The sequence below is a fragment of the Pseudorca crassidens genome, chromosome 7 (genome assembly GCF_039906515.1).
Source record: "Pseudorca crassidens isolate mPseCra1 chromosome 7, mPseCra1.hap1, whole genome shotgun sequence".
In the NCBI taxonomy this organism is placed as follows: Eukaryota; Metazoa; Chordata; class Mammalia; order Artiodactyla; family Delphinidae; genus Pseudorca; species Pseudorca crassidens.
In genome coordinates this window covers 102312435-102337977 of record NC_090302.1, presented here as the reverse complement: position 1 = coordinate 102337977, position 25543 = coordinate 102312435, and the positions used below count along the sequence as shown (strand labels likewise).

Sequence of the window (25543 nt, the reverse complement as noted above, 5' to 3'; positions counted from 1 at the left end):
CTTTTAGTTTTATTGATCCTTGCCGTTGTTTTCTTTGTTTCTATTTCATTTATTTCTGCTCTGATCTGTATGATTTCTTTCCTTCTGCTAACTTTGGGTTTTGTTTGTTTTTCTTTCTCTAGTTCCTTTAGGTGTAAGGTTAGATTGTTTGCTTGAGATTTTTCTTGTTTCTTGAGGTAGGCTTGTATTGCTATAAACTTCCCTCTTAGAACTGCTTTTGCTGCATCCTATAGGTTTTGGATTGTCGTGTTTTCATTGTCATTTGTCTCTAGGTATTTTTTGATTTCCTCTTTGATTTCTTCAGTGATCTCTTGGTTATTTAGTAACGTATTGTTTAGCCTCCTTGTGTTTGTGTTTTTTACATTTTTTTCCGTGTAATTCATTTCTAATCTCATAGCGATGTGGTCAGAAAAGATGCTTGATATGATTTCAGTTTTCTTAAATTTACTGAGGCTTGATTTGTGTCCCAAGATGTGATCTATCTTGGAGAATGTGTCGTGCACACTTGAGAAGAAAGTGTAATCTGTTTTTGGATGGAATGTCCTATAAATATCAATTAAATCTATCTGGTCTGTTGTGTCATTTAAAGCTTTTGTTTCTTTATTTATTTTCATTTTGGATGATCTGTCCAGTGGTGTAAGTGAGGTGTTAAAGTCCCCCACTATTATTGTGTTACTGTCGATTTCCTCTTTTATAGCTGTTAGCAGTTGCCTTATGTACTGAGGTGCTCCTATGTTGGGTGCATATATATTTATAGTTGCTATATCTTCTCCTTGGATTGATCCCTTGATCATTATGTAGTGTCCTTCCTTGTCTCTTCTAACATTCTGTGTTTTAAAGTCTATTTTATCTGATATGAGTACTGCTACTCCAGCTTTCTTTTGATTTCCATTTGCATGGAATATCTTTTTCCATCCCCTCACTTTCAGTCTGTATGTGTCCCTAGGTCTGAAGTGGGTCTCTTTTAGACAGCATATATACGAGTCTTGTTTTTGTATCCATTCAGCGAGCCTGTGTCTTTTAGTTGGAGCATTTAATCCTTTCACCTTTGAGGTAATTATCGATATGTATGTTCCTATGACCATTTTCTTAATTGTTTTGGGTTTGTTTTCATAGGTCCTTTTCTTCTCTTGTGTTTCCCACTTAGAGAATTTCCTTTAGCATTTGTTGTAGAGCTGGTTTGGTGGTGCTGAATTCTCTTAGCTTTTGCTTGTCTGTAAAGCTTTTGATTTCTCCATCGAATCTGAATGAGATCCTTGCTGGGTAGAGTAATCTTGGTTGTAGGTTCTTCCCTTTCATCACTTTAAGTATATCATGCCACTCCTTTCTGGCTTGTAGAATTTCTGCAGAGAAATCAGCTGTTAACCTTATGGGAGTTCCCTTGTATGTTATTTGTCATTTTTCCCTTGCTGCTTTCAGTAATTTTTCTGTGTCTTTAATTTTTGCCAATTCGATTACTATGTGTCTTAGTGTGTTTCTCCTTGGGTTTATCCTGTATCGGACTCTCTGTGCTTCCTGGACTTGTTTGGCTATTTCCTTTACCATGTTAGGGAATTTTTCGACTGTAATCTCTTCAGATATTTTCTTGGGTCCTTTCTCTTTCTCTTCTCCTTCTGGGACCCCTATAATGCAAATTTTGTTGCATTTAGTGTTGTCCCAGAGGGCTCTTAGGCTGTCTTCATTTTTTTTTCATTCTTTTTTCTTTATTCCGTTCCACAGTAGCGAACTCCACCACTCTGTCTTCCAGGTCACTTATCCGTTCTTCTGCCTCAGTTTTTCTGCTATTGATTCCTTCTAGTGTATTTTTCATTTGTTACTGTATTGTTCCTCTTTGTTTGTTTGTTCTTTAATTCTTCTAGGTCTTTGTTAAACATTTCTTGCACCTTCTTGATCTTTGCCTCCATTCTTTTTCCAAGGTCCTGGATCATCTTCACTACCATTATTCTGAATTATTTTTCTGTAAGGTTTCCTGTCTCTGCTTCATTTAGTTGTTTTTCTGGGGTTTTATCTTGTTCCTTCATCTGGTACATAGCCCTCTGCCCTTTCATCTTGTCTGTCTTTCTGTGAATGTGGTTTTTGTTCCACAGGCTGCAGGATTGTAGTTCTTGCTTCTGCTGTCTGCCCTCTGGTGGATGAGGCTATCTAAGAGGCTTGTGCAAGTTTCCTGATGGGAGGGAGTGGTGGTGGGTAGAGCTGGGTGTTGCTCTGTTGGGCAGAGCTCAGTAAAACTTTAATCCACTTGTCTGCTGATGGGTGGGGCTGGGTTCCCTCCCTGTTGGTTGTTTGGCCTGAGGCGACCCAACACTGGAGCCTCCTCAGGCTCTTCGGTGGGGCTAATGGCCGACTCTGGGAGGCCTCACACCAAGGAGTACTTCCCAGAACTTCTGCTGCCAGTGTCTTTGTCCCTGCGGTGAGCCACAGCTACCCCCCACCTCTGCAGGAGACCCTCCAACACTAGCAGGTAGGTCTGGTTCAATCTCCTATGGGGTCACTGCTCGTTCCCCTGGGTCCCGATGTGCACACTACTTTGTGTGTGCCCTCCAAGAGTGGAGTCTCTGTTTCCCTCAGTCCTGTCAAAGTCCTGCAGTCAAATCCTGCTAGCCTTCAAAGTCTAATTCTCTCGGAATTCCTCCTCCAGTTGCTGGACCCCCAGGTTGGTAAGCCTGACATTGGGCTCAGAACCTTCACTCCAGTGGGTGGACTTCTGTGGAATTGTTCTCCAGTTTGTGAGTCACCCACCCAGTGGTTATGGGATTTGATTTTATTGTGATTGTGCCCCTCCTACCATCCCATTGTGGTTTCTCCTTTGTCTTTGGATGTGGGGTATCTTTTTTGGTGAGTTCCAGTGTCTTCCTGTCGTTGATTGTTCAGCAGTTAGCTGTGATGTGGGTGCTCTCGCAAGAGGAAGTGAGAGTAAGTCCTTCTTCTCCGCCATCTTGAACCAATCTCAGAAGATCATTTCTTTTCCTTTCCTGGGCAGCCTAAAAACTGCAGAAGATAATGATATCTAAATCTAAGTCCCTCTTCAGAGAGAGCATCACACACATTTCTGAGATCAAACTAATCTCCAGCTACTTTGCTGGGTGGACCTGAAGAAGCACGTTCCAGAGTCAGGACCTCAGATTTCTTCTTTTTTAAAAAAAATGTCACCTTTCCCGGGCCATCATCATAAACTTTTATATCAAGAAGCTGATCCTGATAAAGTGAGGAATGGAAAAGTTTAAATATGGGATGAGAATGATTTTTAAATGCTGGAGGATTTGCCTAAAATCATTCATGTTTTTCTATCCAGCAAGTCGTTTTTTTGAGTCCTTTTGGAATGACGACAGACCTTTGAATATTTTCTTCCCTCTAATCATTACTTCAAAGAACGTGGAGAAGGTATAAAAAATGAAATTGATATCTGTTGCTTTATGGCCAAAACCCAGGCCCACCTACTGCTCTTCGTTGGGCAACCCCTTTCTAGATCAAAGTCACGTTCCCCAGGAATAAACTCTTAGGTCGTTCACCGGCGACCTGTTATGTTGTTGTTACATTGGTGCCTGACTGTTACCCACTCCAGCCTCAAAACTGGAATGGGTGACAGTTCAGATCATGCTTTTTTTAGTCTGAGGCCCGTTTACAGCTGTATGTCTGGGGACCACTTATTGTTAGTTTCCTTGTCTATAAAATAATAGTTGTCACAGAACTTTGCAGTGGACATCCCAGGAGAAGTGTGTAAAGGTCTAGCAGGTGCCTGGAGTCTGAAAGGGTGCAGTACAGATACCCTCTCTTTCCTTACCTGTGAAAGGTGACCACTCATCTGGGGCACTTTTTTATTATTATTAAAGCAAGAAAGAAGGCTTCATCAGAGGGTTCTGCCTCTTTATTGATGCCTGCCACCCCGTGACCCATCAGCTGCTAAGTGTCAATAATTCTGCTGGTTTTCCTTCCCTGAACACAGTTGGTGGAGGCAGCATCAGACAGTTTCCCAGGCATGCTAAACTGAACTAAAACATCACCCAGGGAGAGCCCCGTTCTGTTGAGAAAGCATCGTCCAGAACCTGAAGTAGTTGTAAAATACAGAAAAGATTCCAGGATCACAAGCACCCCCTAGGGAGTGGCCAGGAGAACGGCAAAAGGTATTAAAGCCTCAGCTGTATCCCCAGACACAGCTCTCTGTGGACAGCAGCATCTCAACTAGGGTAAATCGGCTAAATCGTGAGGTGACTCTGCTGCCTGGCTTCCCTTTTCTTTCCTTGCTGTGTTAACCCATGAATCGTTGTCCCTGAGGCTGCAAAGGGTGGGAAGTTTGGTGGATGGAAAATGAGAATGGGAGTGAGATATCTTAATTTCCTTTCCAGGAGTCTGAATTTGGAGGAGGTCTCTGCGTTTTCCCTATAATATAATCAAAAGTATATTTACACCAGCAGCGTGGGATTGATTGAAAGCGTACTCTTTGGAGTTAGACTTCCTGGGTTGATGTCCTGACTATGTAATTGAATCAGCTGTGTCTCTTTCGGTGGATTATTTGACTTTTGACCTTGGTTTTCTCAAACTATAAAATGAGAATAATAATATTAGTTCACTCAGAATTGTTTTAATTTTAAAATGAAATTATACATATGAAGTGCTTAGAATAATGCTTAACAAAGAGTGTGCACTCAGTAAATGCTGTACTTGCTCTCCTTGTAGCAAATTGCTGGTATCCATGGCAAGAACACTGGGTTTTACATTCAGTTATCTAAGATTCTCTAAGACAGCTCTGGCATAATTTCTTCTGAGCTGGCACTCGGGTGACGCTGAAGACATCTTTTTCTATGTCTTTCATTCCTGGAGACCTCTGAGGTTTAAAGTTATATGTATCTTCTTTCCTTAGCAATCAATATCCATTACGTATAGCTCACGGTTACCGCTTTTCCTGGAGAAAGATGTTAATGGATTCTGTCAAGGCCATGAGGCAGCCACTTCCTTACAGAACGGCTTTTGAGTTTCTTAAAAGCCTGACCTTCAGTTAGAAAGTGATCAGGAAGCTTCCAATGAGCTCAGGAGTCTAATCAATATTTCTCAGTCTTTGGTGATGATCAGTTGTCATCAAGGGTCCACCAAAAAGTCATGTCACACAGGCTGTGGCTTTTCCTGACATTTTCTATCCATTAGGTGTCCCTGGAAAAGGGGGAGCTCTTCAAGTTTCCATGGCAGAAGTGGCTAATCTGCCGGCCTTCTAAAAAATAAGTACACAGATAATACAAAATTTAAAAACAAAAGCAAAACCTCACAGGAGTCTTCAGGAGACTGGGTTATTTGGGACTATTGACAGGTCAGCTTCAAGAAGACTGGATTGGAGAACTGAGAATAAATAGTATTTGTCTTTCCAATTTAAAATCTCCAATCATAGCTTTCAGGCTGCCAGCCCAGCTCCCCTTTTGTTCAGTGATAATGATCCCTATTTTTCTACCTCAACCCGCGACCCTGGCAGACAGGAAGTTGCGTCTGGCTAAATTCACAGAGTTACCTCCTTAATAATCAAGAACAGGACTTTAACACATTTCTTAGTACGTTTATTTAAAGTCATGATTTTGACGGCCTGGTGTTGTCTGACAAAGGGATGAAATGGTCCAACAAGCTGCCCGCTTACAGGAGATTGAGTTTCCTATGTCGCCACCTAGTGACCATTCTAAGAACTTCATTGATGGGTTGTCAGGTACAGACAGACCTGCCACATATATATGCATGTTTATAAGGAGGTTATTACCTTTCTTTAGAATATATTTCCCAGTTTTAGCACATGTGTGTGCTAAAATGTGTGGATTTTTTTTAATTCCACAATCTCGTGTCAGTACAGATGCTTTGAGAAAGAGGCAAATTGGGTATATGGAGCTGGTTGATATTTGAGAATACAGTCATCCCTTTGTAATCATGAGCTCTGCATGCAGGGATTCAACCGAGGATGAAAAAATATTTTTTAAAAAATTCACAACTTTCCAAAAAGCAAAACTTGAACTTGCCACATCCCAGCCACTATTTACATAGCATTTACATTTTATTTACAACTATTTACAAAGCTACTATTTTCATTGTATTGGGTATTACAAGTAATCTAGAAATGACTTAAAGTATACTGGGAGGATATGCTTAGGTTATATGCAGATACTTTGCCGTTTTATGTAAGAGACTTGAGCTTGGGAGGAGTTTTCTTTGGGGGGCCCTGGAGCCAATCCTCCACAGATACCGAGGCAGGACTGTAATGGATGCTATTGGCAATGCTGGTTTTGTCTTGTTTTCGTTTGGGTCACCATCACTGCATTCCTGGCAGAAATGATGTAAAAATATACTTGAGATTCCTTGGCACTGTAGCATTTAGACAATATATTATAACAAATATGGATTCTGATTTATTTTTTTTGGAGACTTTTTTTTTTTTTTGCGGTACGCGGGCCTCTCACTGTTGTGGCCTCTCCCTTTGCGGAGCACAGGCTCTGGATGCGCAGGCTCAGCGGCCATGGCTCACGGGCCCAGCTGCTCCGCGGCATGTGGGATCTTCCCGGACCGGGGCAGGAACCCGTGTCCCCTGCATCGGCAGGCGGACTCTCAACCACTGCGCCACCAGGGAAGCCCTGGAGAATTTTTTAAAGTGATTTTGTGTGAAGTTAAACTGCAGAATCTATCCCCCAACTGCCCTCCACCCCCTGCAATGTACAGCTACTCACGTCTCTGCTCAGTTTGACTTCTTTTTATATTTTACTGATTTCTGTGGGTTTCCCTGGTTCTGTATCACTCACAGGCTTGGGCAGCAGTTTTGCTCAAATTCTGGGAGCCGATATACCTTTGGCCCTCTGCCCTTGATCTGTGCCTGGGCTGGGGAGCATCGTCAAAGTTCAGCTGGGTTTCACTCATGCCTTGGATTTTCCTCTGTGGTGCTCTCTCAGGTACTCACCCCCCAGGTGGGGGTGGGATGGTGTTGGGGGCTTGTCAAACCTGCCATGCTTCTCTCATGCCCATACCCGCCTCTTCCCATTTCAGGTCAGTCCACTCTCGCCCTCCCTATGACTAAACCTCAGCCTAACTAAGATGCATCTTTGTCCTGTTTGTTTTCTGTCGGCGCTTTTGCTGATCAGTCGTTTGACTTCCTGCTCACCAACCCAAACCAGCCCACTGAATGTCCTTAAAAAATGTAAATACAAAGTTATATAAAAGGTCTTGGAAGGAGCAGTGCATGTGATGGGCCCTGAAGCCCCAGCTTCATGAGCTTGCCGATAAATCTGCCTCTGTCCAGGGCAGAGGGCACATGACCCAGCTGTAAGCACAGCCCAGCATCCCAAGACACAATATCCCAGACCCGTAGCAAGCTCCGTCTAAGTTGAGGCAAGTACTAGCATCAGGAAGGGTTATTTATTCGTGGCAGGGCAGCAAGGCACTTACGGGGCTGAGGTGGGAGGCAGAGGTGCTCGGACAGTAGGTCTAGCAGGTACGTCCATTCCCACCAGGAGTTCTGTCAGTGCCTGTGGGTTCAAGGGAAAGGATTCAAACCCTGGGAGGTGACAAGAGCTAGAAATATCAAGGCTATGAAATCATAACTGGCTCCATAACCAGCGACAGAACTGGGCCTACAAGGGGCCCACTAGTAGGGGATGGCTGTGAAAATGCTTCCTAATCTGTTGACAATATTGGAAGAAGAAGATCCCTAAGAAATAGAGCAGAGAGAGGCAGCATTTGAAAGGACTGTAGGTAAAGTCTCTAAGGCCCAGGTTGAGTAGTATGGGCAAGCATGGTGAATACCACCTGAAATTAAAAAGAGGCTCGATTGTCAGAAGGCCCCTGGGGTTATTTGAAAAACAGGGAAGCAGATTAGAAGACTAGAGTGATTATCTAGGCAGGAAGCAATGAAGCAGGAGGACTTAGGGAATTCCAGACATATTTATAACTGGAGAGAAGAAATTTGAAAAATAAGAAATCACTAGAAATTGGTAGTTAGCTGAATGTGGAGCCCAAGACAGAGGACATGAGTGACGTCCTCGGAAAGGACACCATGAGGGGAGTTTTCTGAAAGAGATATGGGAACAATAAAAAAAAAAAAAAAAAAAATCAAGAAAATGATTCTATTAAAGGGGGAATATCACCAAAATGTACATTGTTCATCAACACGTATTGTTCAGGCAAATATGGATATGTGAACATCCCTTCATTTTGTCTTTTAAAAAAAAATTGTTTATAGTTGATTTACAGTGTTGTGTTAGTTTCAAGTGTACAGCAAAGTGAATCATTTATACATATACATATATCCACTCTTCTTTAGATTCTTTTCCCATATAGGCCATTACAGAGTATTGAGTAGAGTTCCCTGTGCTATACAATAGGTCCTTATTAGTTATCTGTTTTATATATAGTAGTGTGTGCATCTCAATCCCAGTCTCCCAATTTAACCCTCCCCCTGACCCCTGCTTCCCCCTGCTTCCCCTGCCAACCATAAGTTTGTTTTCTACATCTGTGACTCTTTGTTCTGTAAATAAGTTCATTTGTACCATTTTTTTTTTAGATTCCACATATAAGCAATATCATATGATATTTGTCTTGGACATGAGGATTATTTGTTTGCTTTAATGAGGCTAGTGTATATGATATGGAATTTCTCTTTTCTCAAAAATTTACATAAAATATTTCAATTAGTATATTTTGCATTAAGCATGCCTTTATCGGTATTGTTTTTTTCTTTCTTTCTTTTTACATATAAAGATTTATTTTAATCAGGTAAGTATTCATCATCTCTTTTTTAAGTGTCCGACTTACCCTGTGGAGGATACGCAGGAGACAGGCACTTTTGTGGAGGCCAGAGCACGGAGGCAGACTCTGTATCTCCTACCCAGACCAGACTCATGTCACTCTGGAAAATGGGACAAATTAAATCTATAACACCTATCAATATATACTGTGAAACCTTGTTTCATTACCACAGGCTGGTAAATGCCCTCGGTGCATGAATTCATTGCCCATCCAAGGTGCCAGTTTTGTTTCTTAAAGGAATAGCTTTGATTAGAAAAACAGATGCTTTTTGAAAGCACACTGGGTACAAAGTGCTGAGTCACTGCTGTCCTTTGCTGATTTCACTCACTCTCCCATCAACCAGTCAGCAGAGCCACAGAAATTCACCAAGAACCATCCGCTTTCTTCTTTGATTTGCAGTCTTTATTTCATTGAATCAGAAAATTTGCAGTTAGCCCTTGAAAACTTTATTTCAGTAAGTGAAAAAATAATTGCAGATAGCTTTAGCAGTTAACAAAAAAGAAAATAGAGAACCCATGAGAACACTTTGAGGAGCCCCCATATAAGAAGGAGCTGAAATCATTCCCAGGACAATCCCGCGCATCACCGTCAACTGACAGGAAGGGAAGGAAACAGTGCAGAAATCGCACAGGAAGTGCTCAAACCCGTATATTGTAAGGATCTCAAAAGTCCTTCGTGGGAATTGTCTTTCTTCTCTGCTGGAGTCAATTTTCTGAAATTTTTGTAATGCTCTGACTTTTCTGTCACGTTCTTAAGGAATTCTAAAAAATAAGGGATTTTGAATTAACTTCTAGTCATTTAGAATTAACAGGAGCATTTCATGTCCTCTTTGGCTGCCACCACAAGTTTAAGAAGGATTTTTGTAGTTAAAGTGACTATTCTTTTCCCTTTTAATTAACTAGTGGAATCTGATGTTTCCTGCACAGATTTCCTTGGCATCTCTACAGGAGAGAAGTTTATTTAAGCCATAATTAATGGTAATTATGTCAGGTTCAAATTAAGATAAGTACTTTTATGTTCCCAAAGAAATAACCTGTTATAAGAGATGTTTTACTTCTTAGACTCGGCGTTGTAATTTACTATCCTCTAAGTTTTGACTCTTCTTTTTTTTTAAGTAATTAGATTAATATTTTGTAAGAAAATCCTAGAGCAAGAAGACTATTTTTTGTATTAAGCTAAGGAGCATTTGAAAAATGGTAGATTTTTTTGGTAGCCTATGTCTATGCCATTCTACAGGTAAATATTACAGAAGATGTTGTTTCTCTTCACCGTTTTCTGTCTGGATAAAAAACATTGGAAAAACTACCAGAAATATGTGTAGCAAACATCTAGGGAAGGTTAAGACGATCTTGCATCCGGAATCCTCAGCCTAGCCTTGCACGGCCGTTTTGGATATCCAATTTCAAGCTCTAAATAAAAAGCGATGGTTAAAAGTAGATTGTTTTCTGCAAAATCTATAAGCATGTTATATTTCATTTATATCTACTAATTACAGTAACCTTTCTGGATTCTGTTGTACTTCATTTATTCACATTCTCCCAGATCGCCTTAGCCATGGCTAATTAAGCCGTCATTATAAAATAAAATCAACAAGCCTATCACAAAAGAAAGAAAATCATTTTATTTTTCAATACAAGAAGCCAGTTTGCTTGCACTAAGGAGCATCTCTTTCTACTCCCCAGTATGAGACAGGTTCATCCTTGTGGAGTGGAGGGACCATTAGAAAAGTCTTGTCTTCTCCATCCCAACAGGGAAAGTGTATTGGGCAGTAGTTCTAGTAAGAATGCTTTCTTGGGGAAAGCTTCACATTAACCCAGTACATTGCAGGGACTCAACAAAAGTCACTGAATGGATGAATGAAGGAATGAAAACAAAAACTCTGAATGCTCATTTTGTCTCCCTTTGGCAAAAATCACAATTTTTTGATAAATATTCTGATATCAGACCTAATAATTCAAAAGTGAAATCATTCCTGGGGCATAGTCAGTTATTGATTTGTAAGTGAAAACTTGGACAAAGTAATCATGAAAAAAACTGTTCCATTAGAAAGGATACCTCTTCTATGATTACCAGTACTGTTATGTCCTTTAAAATACCTCATGAGAACCCATGGGTATGTATACTCTATCCAAGAAAAGTTTGAGAAAGAAATTTTGTTTTTGTTGTTATTTCTAAAATGTATTCAGACTCTGACACTGTTGAATTCTAGCTTGCTCCTTCAGTCAGGTTGAAAACTCTTGGACTAAAACATGCACTGCTGAATTATCAGTTAGAAATTTAAGCATATCAGGGGAAACAATTTCAACCTTCCTAATCTTTTGATAAGAACAGAGGATCTCTCCAATCAATGAGTAGACAAAGAACACAAAAGGAGGCTAGCATTTGAAAAATCTGTGTCAGGAACCAACCCAGATTTCACACACAGGCACACATACACATGAGCACATATACACACAGACCACCTCTTTTTGATCCATGAAAAACCTAAGACTGTAAATCGCTAGGGAATGGAGGGGATGGGGGTGGGGTGAGGCAATGATAGTTCAGGATAAGTGACGTTTTATCAGAAGCCAGGTTTCCTTGTTATCCTGATTGTAACTCTCTCCAACAATATATTTGGTAAGATTGCCAAACATTTTTCAAGTACTAGAGCTTTCCTTCAAAAAACATCTCAGTTGAAATCCCAGTAAAACCAATTTATAAAAAGGGACTGTGCTGGTGGAGCAGGGCATGGGGAGATATGCTCATTCCATGCCACCCTGACTATACAGCACGTTCTGAGACCCTTTTGTGTGACAGGCAGATTCTGTGGAGCCACAGACTGAACACTACCTTAATCACACCCTTCTGGCCATTGAACAATGCGTAATGAGAATTGCTGAGTTTACAAAGATGTAGTTGAGAGTCTTGGTGATTTCAGCGTCCAGTTCTGAATAGGAAGTGTTCTGTGTGACCTTGAGGATACAGGTGTAGATAAAGATTCCAGTGGTACAGGGGCTCTTAGAAACCTGGTAATATCTCTTTTTTGGCTCCGTGTCTCTCGTGCATGTGTGGGCTGATTTAGCTAATTTGTTTCTTTCTCATCAATATTTATTCAGGGAAGACATCTCCTCAGTTAGCGGAAAGCCCTCTGCTGATCAGGGCCTCTCTGGAAGCTGTCATTGGGTTTGACCCCTGAGAACCAGGGCTGGGACCAGGGCGAGGTGAGCGAGGTATTTGTCCCAGGAGCAGCATTTAAGGGGTGCAAACAAACTCTGTGATCACAATCAATAATACGTTAATGTGTTGTTTTTTTTAAAAAAAATCAGAACTAATTCCCAAGAATTCATGATAAGCACAGTCAGTATTTTAAATAATGACGGTATCTGACTGTGTGCTTACAAGAGTCACTGTGCTCTTTATCACCCTAATCCCAGCCCTGCTGAGAAGTAGGACGTTCCTGTTTCTGCCTCAAGTCAGAGAGCCATGTTATACTGTTGGAAATTTTCAAGGGACCAATGAGTGGTTAAGAGGTACCAAGATTATTAGTGAAATGTACACAGACCAGCACAACCAACAGAAAAGAGCCAAGGGACCATACCAGCGTGATGTAGTGTGGACTCAAGAAACTGGTTGACGTCTCTCCGAGGACTCTGCAGTTCTTGGCTGACGAAAAGAGATACTCTTAACCTGCAGTTAGGGCTCAAACAACTATGACTGTTTTCCGAGCCTACAAAATACATTTGCTAGTCGTCTCTAGGATACAGTCCTAGTAAATGTACAGATATTGAAACACACAGAGACCATATCTTGCCTAGGTTGTTCTCTTGCGATGGATGAGTCTAACAACTTATCTGTACATCAAGCATACATATAAGAGTGGGAGTTTCTTTACATGTTATGATATGAGTAGTTCAAGGTCAGTCTGTTAACTTCCAAATCTTAGAGTCTCTAATTGTCTGCATGCCTGAAATTCCACAACCAGGCACATCCCTTTGGACCTTGGAGGTCTGTGAGGATTTCCAGAACTTACTATTGTAATGCAGATGTGCCCTGCGAAGTTACCCTTTTTGAAGTGCTTTCTTTTAACCCCCCCCCCCCCAGCCCCGTGGACATTAATACAACCAGGCAGCATGGTTCAGTGGAAACAGGACCTAGGAGAGGCACTGGGTACCAGACAGAAAAGCTAACCAAATATCATTAATGTAACTGGGAAAGGACACCAAACACAGATCTTTTCCAAACCACAATTTTGCTGAGAACTGGCCTTTGATGGGTAACTAATGTATCAGACAGGAGTCAGCTAAATCATTATTATTCATATAATTTTATGACAAATAATACAAAAAACCTAAACAAGAGATTCAAGGACCCAAACTGTCCTATACAATCTGTATTTATAATATATTATGCTATATGGTTAATTAAATTCGTTCATATATTTAACAAATATTTATTAAGCTCTACTTCTAAGTTCCCCCATTTAACTAAAAATCCAAAAAGTCCTTAAGGATTTTGTATTCAATATAAATATGCCCCAGGCTCTATTTGAACCTCTGATGACTATCTATCATTGATCATACGCTCAGGCTAACTTCACCTGAATCCGTTCTCTGGGAGTGCAACTGTTTTGCACATTAATTTAAAGAAAATGTAATTAGGGAAGTGACTGTGACAGTGCATGAGGCATAGTAGACACTTAACACATATTAAGTGCTAAATATATACCAGACACAGTGCTAAGTGCATTTACATTCAGTTTCTTATTTAAACCTGATATTAGCATCCTGTGTTCTCATATCAGAAAATCTCAGTGTAAGCTTAAAAAATTATTACACAATATTTTCCTTTCATTTGCGTGGACAATGTAGACTTGTTGATTTGGGTCACCACTGGCATAATAAAATGTATGATTGGATAAAAATGATCAAGCATCATATTACCAGAGAAAGGGTAACTATACAGACATAAGTAAGAGAAGTTCAGTAAAAGCCTTTCTACTATAATGTCATATATGTGTTCCTGGGGGTAGGGTGGGAGCTTGTTCTGTAATATTGTACAGTAAAAAGCACGGGGCTTTTGGGACATGAAGAGTTGGGGTAAAGCATTCAGAATCTCTGGAGACGTGGAGCAAGATTACCACTAACCAAAAAAAAAAAAAAAAATCCTAATTTTAAAATACTAGCACCATTATATTTTCATTGGCATTTGCATCTAACAAGGATCAGTTCATACTTCCTTCAAAACTTAGGTCCTAGTGGGCAGTTTCATCGGTATAATCTTATCGCAAATTCTTTCCTCACTGGTTAACTTTTTTAAAAGGAATGCTTTTGTAGCTTCCTAACCAGCACTCACATTTTTTTTTTTTTTTCCCACTGAATCAAATGCTTTGGAAATCATAGCTGTTGTTAAAGGTGCTGAACAAGCCACTGCTTGCAGGGACTTTTACAGGATTGTCAGCTTTTTTATTATGTTTTCATATATTGCTATGGGTGTCATTTTAATAAACTTTTCTTTTAATGTAAAAGATACACAAAGAAATGTACAAACAGAAAGTATGAGGTGGGTGAATTTTTAAAAATGAGCACCTACGGGTAACCGAACCCCACCCAGATCAAAACATAAAACTTTAACCGTTCCCTCTGAAAATCTTCCCTGTGGTACGACTACCCTGACTTCTAATACCATAGAGTAGTTTTGTCAGTTTGAATTTATATAAGTTGAATCATACAGTTTGCTTTTAGGTTCGGTGTGTTGTCTAAGAGTGTGTGACAGTAAGATATCACATACAATAGTATGTTGTAAATGTCGGTAGTTTGTTCGTTTTTCCTTCTCTGTAGCGTTATTGGACATTCGTATTATTTTCACTTTTTGCAAATAATGCTGTTGGAACATTATTGTTGATGTTTTCCGATATACACATGTACATATTTCTGTTCGGTGTGTTCATAATGACAGGAATTGCTGGATTACAGTGAATGTGTATGATCACGTTTAGGGTATAGTATGAATTTTACCTATTGGTTGTACCATTTAAAGTTTCATTAGCTTTTATGAGAGTTTTTACTCTCTATATCCCCACTAATAATTGGCATTGTTGCCCTTATTCATTTTTAGTCATTTCTTGGGAAAATACAATACAGATAAAAAACACACACAAAACAGATTCATGGCTTAATGAACCATTTAAGGTAAATATCCTTGCAATCACTGCACTGATTAAGGAATAAAACTTTGCCATTTCAAGTTTCCTATCATTACTGTCACCCACTTCCTCCCCCCAAATTAGCCACTTTCCCAACTTATAATAGTGACCTCCTCCTTGCATGTGATTATACTTTTACCCCCGAATATTTATCTCTTAACACTATCATTTAGTCTTGTACATTTTAAATTTTTTACGAGAAAAAGATTTTTCCCAGTATTTTTCTCATACTGATCTCTAATAGAATTTTATTTTGAGAACATATTTTGTATGACCCCAATTCTTTTAAATTTATTAAGATTTGTTTCATATCCCAGAATATGGTTTATGCTTGTACATTTTTCCAGTCATGCACAAATTAGTATTTTATTTAACCATTCTGCTCTGAAATAGTGTCTTGGTATGTTTGAGTCCTGCCGTCCTCTCCTTCCCCACCTGTCAACGGAAGGTTATTGGTGTGGAATCAGGTTAGACCATTCTGCATTTCCCACCTCACTTAGCTTAGGGATAGTTCCACTTCAAACATACATACAACTACTTTTTAAATTGATTAACTAGTACGAATGATATTTTCTTACATGTAGGGGGTGAATACCAGGTAAGATGGACTCAGTCCTTGTCTGCTGCTCATCACCAAAGTATCCTTTATTCTCCACTCCTAGGGTTTCTCTCGGTGGGCTGTCAAGAAAGGAATTGAATGTTGATACCAGCTAAAGTATGAGGTAAGCCAGTGGTTAATATTAAATCATCTTGGAGATTTTTTAAAGACTGATACTCATGTTACACTCTATAACAATTAAATCTGATGGAGGAATCAAATTTAGTATTTTTTTTAAATCTCCTTTTAAAAAAAAATTGGAGTATAGTTGCTTTACAGTGTTGTGTTAGTTTCTGCTGTGTAGCAAGGTGAATCAGCCACGCGTATAGAAATATCCCCTCTTCCTTGGATTTCCTTCCCATTTAGGTCACCACAGAGCATTGGGTAGAGTTCTCTGTGCTGTACAGTCTGTTCTCATTAGTTATCTATTTTATACATAGTAGTATATGTATGTCAATCCTAAATCCCTTTTGATTCCAGTGTGCAGCAAAGTTTGGGAGTCACTGGGATAAACATTTCAATGAGAGCAAAGTGTGTAAAAGCCTGACTTATTACTAATCTACTTGGCCTTCAGTAAGAGGCTTATACTTTTCTCCCATCTCTATGGCCATAAAGCTTACATAGTCTCAGTCATGGTCCCCTTCAACACAGAGAGAATACAGACATACCTTTGAACTTGCTTCAACTTTAATACATTTTTTGTAACGAATTAATACTATGACAACCACAACACCAATAATAACCAGGATGAGCCCAACCACCAGGATGGAGATATCTGTAACATTAAGACACATGAACTTCAGCCAGGACATCAACTTTAGGACGATGGAATATTAACACTTAACTGAGCTGTTACAATTCTGCTTATTCCTTCCTTAAAGGGCTTTAATTCTCCCTCCACCAGTTATTTTTTTAAATAAAGTAAAAGACCAAAACATTGCACAAATTATTATCTGTATTAACAATTAACACTCCACCCAAGATTCCATTGTGTTTAAGGGAATCACAGTCAGCAGGAAAAGTTGGATTGTCAGTTATTGACTATAGAAAAGGCCTTACTGTGTTACGGGTTCTTAGAAGAACTCATCCAAATTTAACTAGAAGGAGATACGTTCATTCTAAAAAGAAATTTTAGTAAATTCAAACTTGGGTATTTAAATATCCAATGTACCAAGAAGACCATACAAATCCATACAGAAATACAACATATGTGCAGTGGACTTAGAATATAAGCAAAAAGCATTCTCACTGGTGAGGCTTTTGATATATGAAGGATATTATATTAATCTAGGATGCTCACTGGTAACATTTAAGGTTTCCTCCCATTCCGCAGATGCCTGTACTGCCTCACACTGGCACTCAAGTTCACCATCATCCACCTGGAAGAGCCGTAAATCATAATTCATCAAAGGACTGAGGTAAGTTGTGTTTTGAAGCTCATTTAGCTTAGTGCCAGCTCTACATCAAACACACACACCCAAAAACACACACACCCACGCACTCATGAACTTTTTATTGATTAATTAACTAAACATACCAAAATCAACGTTGGGAAAAATAAGCAAACAAAATACAAGGAGCAGCTGTCTTTGAAGATGGCCTTGGAACAAGAGAATGATCCTGACAAATTCAAAACCAGATGAGCCAGGTAGTTTGACTTATTTTTCCAGAAGCCATAAATCTTATTAAATGAACAGCCCGGCTAGAGCTGGACATGTCATAGCCAAAGAGGAGACTCTAACTAGGCCTAGTAACAGTGAGATAATATTAATGTGGGAAAAGAGTGATGGCATAATGTTTAGTTCATCAAAGAGCATTGTGTAATGGTTAAGAACACACACTCTTTCTGTCCTGAATTCTCAGCTTTTCCTTGCGCATACCATCAGTGCGACTGGTTCGCCATCTCTAAAAGTGGGCATAGAAATAGTACTTATCTTTTAATGTTGTTATGAAGCTTTTAAAATTTAATGTATATGTAAAATAATTGAAAGAGTACAACTCTGTATACGTGTTACTGATTAATTTGGCTTAGGAAAGATGTTACCCACACATGCAAACTGCTAGGTACTGCTAGTATTGAACAGTGTTAAATGAGTGAAAAAAATTGCTTTTATTGTTTTTCTCAAAAGCTTTAGGCTAATGTTGATATTGGTGTAATTTAACTGTAAGTGAAATTATGATAGATCCAATGTTAAACTTCAGGTTTAAACTTCATTCATATGTAAGCTCCTGGGTTTCTAGATTACCAGTCCAATGATAAGACAGATACTTGCAACACTGGCATTATCTATGTATAATACTTGGTTTGGCTTTTGGATCAATATTATTGATGATACATGAAAAAAATGGATCCCAAATGCATATTTTATTTAAAAATCACTATACGTACGTATATACATACATACATACACGCTCATGCGCACACCTGCACTTATACATGGGCTCAGGAATGAAGTCTTGTGTAAATAAATGACTGGTAAGACACTAATTTTAAAAGGAGTCAAACCTTACAGAATTTTCATTGCACTGAGAGGAGCAGTTGGTTGAATTGTAGGCCTGTGCAGTAGTCACACATTCACCATTGCTGCACACCTAGAAATGAAGTCACCAAGATGAATTAGAATTACTGGCTCTTAGAATTTGCATCATTTGTTCTGTTGTGAAAAACCACATGTAGAATCTTCTGTGGAAGAAGAAATCCTCTATAAATATTCAATGGTCATTTGACATGTGTACTGCACATTCAAATACTGTTGTATACAAACATTAATTATTATAATGCCTATGTCCTTATTAATTCTTCAAATGTTAATCTATCAAAGATTCCACCATTGTAATTGCAGCAATTTCTTCTATTCCTTCTATGAGGTTTTTTTCTGATTTGATAAGGATCTATGATCGTTTATTTCACAGTTGCTGGTTGGGCATTTTGTCAAAATCAATTAATCTTCTTATTTATACTTATTACTTTCGTTTTAAATTATGCTCGTTTTGGGGGGTAGGTTTTATGACCAAATTACTGTTGTTGTGTTGCTTGTGGTTATTGCCTGGCTTATCTTAGCTCATTTATTTGTCAACTGTTATTTTTAGTTTTACCTGTTTCTTTAGAAAAAAAGCTTACATCTGGAAATGTTTTTCCAACTCTATTGAGGTATAATTAACAATTAAAAATTGTATATATTTAAAGTGTATATCGTGATGACTTTAGGTACTCTTATACATTGTGAGATGACCACAAACAACCTAATTAACCCACCCATCACGTCAAATAGTTACTTTTTTTGTGATAACACCTAAGATCTACTTCTCAGAAAATTTCAGGTACACATTACGGTATTATTAACTATAGTCACCATGCTTTACATTAGATCTCCAAAAGTTATTCATTTTATAAGAGAGTTTGTATCCTTTAACCAATGTCTCTCTGTTTTCCCTACCCCTCGTCCTCAGCAACCATCATTCTCCTTCCTGCTACTGTGACTTTAATTTTTTTAGATTCCACATATAAGTGAGATCATACAGTATTTGTCTTTCTGTGTCTGGCTTATTTTGCTTAGCATAAGTGAAATATCCAAGTTCATCCATGTTGTTAAAAAGGATTTCTATTTTTTAAGGCTAAATAATATTCATATATATATATATATATATATATATATAAAGTCACATATATGTGTATATAATCACATTTTCATTATCCATTCACCTGTCCAAGGACATTTAAATTGTTTCCATTGGCTATTGTGAATAATGTTGCAGTGAATACGAAAGTGCAGATATCACTTCAATTTAAATTCATTTTCCAGTTGGCTGGAGTACTTGACTATTCTTCTTTTCAGAAAATAAATGCTGTCTAATTTTACTGTATATCGTCTTAATCATAAGGTTGTGCGGGTGTTGTTCTGTTACTTTACACTCTGAATAATAGCTTGGTTATATATATGGTTTTAGGGTCACCATATTTCTGTTTCCCAAAACTGTGGATTTTGCTGCATTATCTTCCGGCATTTTTTGTTGGGGATACATACGATGGTAACTTGATAATTTTTCCTATTGAAAAATAATACTTGCCTTCTTTTGTGCTCATAGAACATTTTCTTTATTGTTGACTTCATGGTATGAAGATAAGTCTAAATGCTCATTTATTTTTATGATTTTTTCCCGGTACTGAGTTTTTACTTTATTCATTCCTAAGCTCAGGGACATTGTTGAGTATTATTTCCTTAATTACATTTTTTTACCTCTATTCTGTTTCCTTTATCTAGAATTCCTATTAACACTGTATCAGGTTTCTTAGCACTGTTTCTCTTGCTTTTATTCATTTTCTTTTATTTTAAAAAATTTCCTTATCTTATTTTTCTGTGTTAAGAAGTTTAGCTTCCAATTTCCTTTTTTTTTTTTCCCCTGGAGTTTCTATTCCATGGCTTACTGCATAAATTGCATATAAACAGGCAATCACGATTCATTTTGCACTTTGAAGGCAGTGCTTCTTGATTTCAAATTATATCATTTTTATAGATTTAATATCCTTCTAAATAGTATAAAATATAAATTTAACTTATTTCTATAGGATTTTCGTCTTTTTAAAAATGCATCTGTTTCATAGGAGACTATCATCTTTGATATCTCAGACTGGTCTCCTTTGTTCACTGTACTGAATTCTCTTATGTCTGTTGTTTATCTTCTTTCCTTATGCTTATAGAATGGGTTTTCTATATACATGATTAAACAGTGAGAAACATTGTTTTAAAACCCACGTAGACCTCACTTCAGGTATTTCAGGCTCAACTAAAGGAAAATACTGAGATGTATTTTATTTTGATTTTGCTGTTCTGTATGTTTAATAAAGAGATAACTACAGAGACAGTTTTTGAGCAATTCTTCTCTGGTAGAGAATGAAAGAATAACTAATTTCCTCTCTTTCTTCTCTTCTCTCCTCTACTCTCATTCTCTCTGCAGTCTACTATCTTTCTCTCTTACTGTTTCTCGTCTTTTACTTTTCATCTTTTTTTCTTATCTATGTTGTAAGTTCTATAGTATAACTAAGGAAAAGGGCACCCAGGGGTAATGGGATATGTTTGTCCTCTTTTCCCATGCCAAATTAAAATTTACCCAGAAAGAATAACTACTAAGAGAAACTAGAATGTTTTTAGGCATTTAAAGTTCCTCAAGTCTAAAAAATAGTATCTCAGAATAAATATGAAAATGACAAATTCTGTCAGTAGTGTCCTTGTGATACCTCTACAGACTAGCGTTTGCTATGCATAGATTCCCTCAATAGGAATTGGTTCAAGAATTGGTACCATTGTGAGTGGCGCACTTCTGTACTAAGATTTCTCTAGAAGGAATTAGGCACTCAATGTGGTGGTACATGGTCGTGATGTGTTTGCACAATCACGAAGTGTTCCTTAATAACTGCTCCCCTATCAACTTCTTGGCTTAATTCCTGCCATTCTGTGAAAGGGATGTTGTACGTTTGCTTTGTACCTCTGGCTGATTTTCCTTACCTGAAGTGAGTAGAAAATTATTCGATATTTTCTTCAAACCAATGCCTCATATACTCTATCTTACTGAACGTCCTTGAACTTTCTAGTTTGTGGTTGGTACACATACCCAAATTTTCACAGCTATTAACTCCTCGCCATTTTTATGTTTATTTAGTCTTTCAATGGGAAACTGTATAATTAAATCTATGGACTTGAAATAGAGGTCTCTATGAAATTATTAAATTCTGATTCTGCTTTTACATGCTGAATTTTTACTTTCCAATTCATTTATCTATCTCATTATATGAATGATACTGTAATGCTTGTGGATGGCAGTGTTGGGGTGGTGCATATCACAGAAACTGCTCAACTTCAAAATTGCTGATTTTCTCTACGGCGTTATATTTTTTCAAATATTCTTTTGTTTATAAACCTTGATGAGATGGCTACTGTTTTTAGTTTACATTCTCACGTTTTCATCTTGGAGTGATAAAGCCTTTCCAATCAGGCTTCACTCTACCTGTTCAATTTAATTTTTTGCCATTTCACTCGGAGTGCCAGTCACTCTGAAATTGTCAGCTACCTGTCTATGCCATACACTTGTACCTTTGCGTATTATGTAGGTATATTTCTTTTTAAAAAGTCTTTTCTCATCTTCTGTGTGTTGAAAAATGTTGTTCATAAAGTCAAAGGTGAAATGTTGCTCATTTAATGGCATCAGAAGATGCCACTCTGTGTTCTACAAGTAAAGTCAGTCACTTCCTTTGGACTCGTGCACATTGATCACATCACCATGAAAACAGTTGAGTTAGATTGTAGTGATACACTTAATTTAATCTACGAAATTCTCAAGTACACTCATCTTTACATCAAGTGTGTCCTGCACAGACACTGGCACCATAGTATGTGCCCAGTAAATATGTCTGAATGAATAAAATAAATGAAGATTCTATGGCTACTTCATAGTCAAATGAATTTTTTTAAAAAATCAGTCTATAATTTTATTGAGCATCTACTGTAAGACACTAATTAAGCACATTTATAATATTTTCATAATTTGTATAACAAATATTAAGCAAAATGAATATTTACTATAGTGTTATTGCTACTCTGCTCAATTAAAAAAAATACTGCAGAGTTTTTTTCTGTGTTCCCATATATAAGCCCTCTGGAACCATTTATAGGATCCAATGAGGTTTTAAGTGACTGGACAAGCAGTTTTAATAAAACAAAGGGCCCTCATCTTACCAGTCCATCTCCACATTTTGTTCCAGGAGCAACCAGGCCAAAATCCTTAGAATCGTGGTATAAAAAAAAAGTTTTGCATTCAGTGGCATTCTGCTTCAGAGCCTTCTTAAGGTGATAGATCTTTTCTTCTCCAAGGACAGAAGAATGCTGCCCACCTGTGCAGAATATCTTTCCACATTTGATACCTCTGAAGGAAAGGAAGAGTATTCTCACACTTGGGACCAGAAATACAATAGAACGTTAGAGACTAGGTTGGAAGTGAAGTGGCCCGGTCATGTTTTTCTAAACCAGGCTTGTCAGAGAGGAGAGGCTGGGTAAACTGTTGGACCCTGTTTCCTGACCCTGGAAACTGAGATGAGTAGACAAAGATGTAAAATGATTGTATTTCTTTATGATATCTATGTAATTCTCATAAAGCAATATTAGCTCAAGTTTACAGGAGAATATTTCTTATTAGTAATTTGAATTAGCATAACTTGAATCAGGATATTAAGATTTCCTTCTTACTCTTTCTTGCGTGGAGCACATCAGTTGATTCTCACAACAAATCTATGAAGTTGCTATCATTATAACCCCCCCCTACAGATTAGGCCGCAATTGGAAGTGAGAGAAGTTAAGCTACTGCCCATTTTTAGGATTATATTTAGAAGCAAAGTTGAACTTGATTCTAGGTTTTTATTATTGTTGTTTTCAGTCCAGATCCTGTTTGGGGGCACACAGAAAGCCTTGCCAAATGTCAGAAACAAACCCAGAAGTGAGGGTCAGCACATGCTTTTTAAAAATCAGATCTAACATCCAATTGTCCCATTCTGTCTTCAACTTGAGCGTCTACCTTTCTTTCTTCTGATGGCTTTCCTTCTTTTTTCCTCTTCTCCCCTTTTCTACTTATTTTCGCCCTCCTTCTGTTTGCTTCTTTCTCTCTTTTTTTTGTAGCTTCTTTTCCTCCCTTTCTTCCTAAGAATCTTAAATCTTTCCCATCTTTCCTCCTTGTGTTCCATGACTTTCAGTTACAAAATACAGAACATAAATGCCTGTTAATTCCATCAGGGATGTGTGCTCTCTCCCTTCTTGCTTCCCTTTCTTCCTAATCTCCTCAGTAAAAACAGGCTGGCAGCTGTCAGAACAAGAGCTGTTCTGATTTTGCAAAACACTCTGAGAGGGCACGTACTTTTCTTCACAAGGAATTAATACGTGTTTCGTGTGTTTGCAGTATCCAAATTTATTTCCAATTTTATTCATCTTGTAGCAGATATCAGAACTGTCTTTTGCCTCTGGGACCCAAAAATGGTATGATAAAAGTAAAACATTGAAAGCATGAATATGACAAATCATAAAATGCCTTACTTTTCTAATATAATTGAAATTTCAGTGTCATGTAGCAGTGAAGCAGAATGGGACAACTAAATAACTTAAAAACTATCCTATTGCCTCGGGAGGATATTTTAGGAAGGAATATGAATATAAAAAAGAAAGAAACATACCTTAACCCACATACCGAGCTAGTCAATTAATATTAGAGGTAAAGTCAATGAATATGAAAGGTATTATTCAGAAAAGTGCCAGGTAATATCTGCCACAAATGGCATTATCTCCAATCTTGTCCCCAGATTCCTAAGGGACAGTAACAGAAATAACGGCTGTTATCTTTATCAATCATTCACTGTAATTGTCTCTCGCCTTTATCAAACACTTCAGAGCACTGATCATCCCGGGTGGGACAATTCCCCATGAAGCAGTAGCCTTTTGCATTCTTGCAAGGAAATCCATTTATTTGGAATTGGTCCTTAGGACACCCGGAAGAGTGGCCAGTACACATCTCAGGAAAATCACACTCATCTTTTGCTGGTCTGCATATAGACGCTGCTTTTTTCAACTGTTGAAGAAAAATGAATAGATTTAATCTTGGACATCCATAGGTTAGGAAAGGTTCAGTAAGTAGGAGGAAGTAAGGAGGTTGACCCATTTAATTTATCTAAAAAAGTTTTAAGGATGGATCATGACTTCCCTCTCCACTCCACTGAGAATTATTAGCATTCTTGGTTTTTATGTGATTTTAGGAACGACAAGTTGGTGTTTTTGAAATTTGGTATTAGAGCAGCACTGAGAAGAGTTGGAATGGACATAAAATGGAGAAATGAAGCATATGTTTTGTTCATCTTGCCTTCTTCATCCCTTTAGTACATGCCTTTCTCACACCCCACCCCACCGTACACGCGCAGCTGGGAACGCCTGACTCTAATGAGGAATCACCACTCCCAATAAATCAGATCTTTTCAGATGAACTAAAAACATACCCAGGCTCTCACTGCTGGAGGGCACGACATGGAAATATTCTCTCTCATTCAGCCATTCAATATGCATTTAATTTGTGCTGGGTTTTGGAAAAATTTGAAGACGAATAAAACACACTTCCTTTCCTTTGTCAGTTCGCAATCTAGTGGCGTGAAAGAAGTGTCAATAAACCCTTAGACAGAGGCATTTGGACTTTTGGTCATCTTTCCTAGGAATATATCTCCAGCTACTAGTCACTGTCACTTTCCAATTCCAGGATAACCCTTTTCCCTTTCAGTTCACTGTTGTTGGGATGCCATTTTCCCCCTCAGCTGAGGTCAAATAGGTTGGTAATGATCGACAAAAAAAGCAAGAATCATGTTAGCCGTATAACTCCACTCCTAAAAGTCCAAGCACTGCTTACCTGCTTCTCCACTCCCCAGACCATAACACTGCTTAGTATTTAGAAGTCTGAGCATCTCAGAAGAGGCTGTATTGGGTACGAGCAATCTTAGCTCCAATCTGGGATTAGTGGTGGAAGGTCATTCAGTGGCCAGACGACTCTTTGGTTCTATGTATACTTAATAAACTGAAAACAGAGAAACCCAGTCCTAGCAAAGGATCTTACCTGTCGAGATTCACAGCATTCTCCTTCTGCACAACTAAATCCTGGCTTCAACATACATTTGTGTGCCTCACAGCAAGGATTAGTGCATTCCTGGCAATAATCAAAAATGAAAAATTAGAAGCAGTTTGTAGTTTGGCTCCTGTTTGAAGAGTTAATTTGTGGTGCTTCTATGCAATTTAGCCATAATTGTTTTTCAGAGTTAAATCCAATACATGGTCCTTGACTATGATATGTATACAAAGACTACTGCGTGCAACTGGTGTTTGGGACTTTTACTTTGTTTCCTTCCCTTGTGCTCTTCAGTACTCCACAGCTAATGATTCTCACTGGTAGCATACAAAGCCCGGAGTTTGTGACCTTCCATTCTCCTG

At 38.3% G+C, this 25543-nt stretch overlaps 1 protein-coding gene across 1 annotated transcript in view; it reads right to left on the bottom strand.

Annotated features, from left to right (window-relative positions):
- Positions 1–6998: 6998 nt before the first annotated feature.
- ADAM7 (ADAM metallopeptidase domain 7) overlaps positions 6999–25543 on the bottom strand; it is a 45773-nt gene continuing 27228 nt past the window's right edge. Inside the window, 12 exon segments of the mRNA XM_067745499.1 lie at positions 6999–7143; positions 7402–7510; positions 8767–8860; positions 15523–15622; positions 16211–16230; positions 16232–16317; positions 16843–16921; positions 18054–18134; positions 22274–22460; positions 23442–23544; positions 23951–24146; positions 25173–25262. Of these exon segments, the coding sequence (XP_067601600.1) occupies positions 6999–7143; positions 7402–7510; positions 8767–8860; positions 15523–15622; positions 16211–16230; positions 16232–16317; positions 16843–16921; positions 18054–18134; positions 22274–22460; positions 23442–23544; positions 23951–24146; positions 25173–25262 (1290 nt within the window).